The sequence below is a fragment of the Perkinsus marinus genome (genome assembly GCF_000006405.1).
Source record: "Perkinsus marinus ATCC 50983 genomic scaffold scf_1104296939054, whole genome shotgun sequence".
Taxonomy (NCBI): Eukaryota; Perkinsozoa; order Perkinsida; family Perkinsidae; genus Perkinsus; species Perkinsus marinus.
The window spans coordinates 1-1,138 of record NW_003213282.1 but is presented as its reverse complement, the minus strand read 5'-3'; the positions used below and the strand labels follow the sequence as shown (position 1 = coordinate 1,138).

General features: G+C 50.4%; 1 protein-coding gene across 1 annotated transcript; it reads left to right on the top strand.

The window, feature by feature from the left end:
• Positions 1–646: 646 nt before the first annotated feature.
• Positions 647–995, top strand: Pmar_PMAR009741 (hypothetical protein; the record flags this gene model as incomplete). The annotated part of the gene is made up of 1 exon (XM_002782547.1): positions 647–995. A coding segment is annotated over one exon (349 nt), but the record flags the coding sequence as incomplete, so codon positions are not given.
• Between the last annotated feature and the right edge of the window lie 143 nt (positions 996–1,138).

Here is a 1,138-nt window from a genome sequence, read left to right as displayed (position 1 = left end):
AAGGATGCGGCATCTCCAAGCATCTAATAACTACTCAGTTGGACGGCTTCCACGCCTGTATGCGGCTGGTGAGGTCTTGTGATCCTCGCTGTCCTATGTTCTGCCGGTTCGCGAGGGACTTATCAAAGGTTATGTACATGGTATCAACCGGGGACCTGGAATCACTGCGTGCTTCTCGAGCACAGCGTGGTCACAAAAATCCCCCATCGAAGGAGCTGCGACGGTCAGTTAAAAGATGTATACCCGCTCCTCCCGTCTTGAGGGAGAGAATCACCCAAGTTGCTCATACGTACTATGAGATCGACAAGCAGGTGGAGAAACAGCGCAGTGGGAAAGAAATTCTGAAGTCGCGAACTCTCCTTACAAGCTCATTCTGGCCGTCCTTGGCGGGTCTCCTGGGCCATGTGGATCGGAACTGCCTGAGCGATGGTAAGCCGGACGTTTGTGTCCGAGATAGCAACGGCAACTTGATCTGTAGGCGTGGCAGTTCGAAATCGGAAGCGAGACATAGTAGCCTATTACGAGATTTCTTCTGTCTGTCGCGCATTTCTGCCGACTATGCAGATGCCAAACTGCTCTGGAGAGTGTGCTAGAGCAATCGCTCCCTATTGCACGAGTTGACCTCAGTCAGAACGATACCCATAGTATGGGTATGGGTCCCATACCGTTCTCCGCTCGTGAAGTTAGCTGGGCCTGTTCCGACTCTTCCCAGATCCACGTGGTTCTCGGGGACAGTCCTGTGGTTTTCGGTAGCGAGTACCTCCGCAAACAGGACTCTAAGCTTTCTGATTCGGTATTCCAACAATGGTGTGATGATGACGGAGACGAGGGCGATGAGGGTCTAATCTTAGCCGGCGAAGACGACGTCGGTATTGATGTCTATCGACAAGTCACTAATTTCGAAGATATCGATGTGAATGATGATGGTGATATTGTTGTCGATGGGACACCTAGTAGTAGTGGCATTTTCGATGGTGAGGAATTTGTGGCTCTGTGTAACTCACCACGGAACAAAAACATTTGCAGATTAGTGGTGTGAGGTCGAGAATAATATCTATACCCTTGGATGGTTGGACTGATCTAGTGAAGCAGAAGATTAATGACATAGTCGCATCCATGCCTCGGGATCATGTGCGTG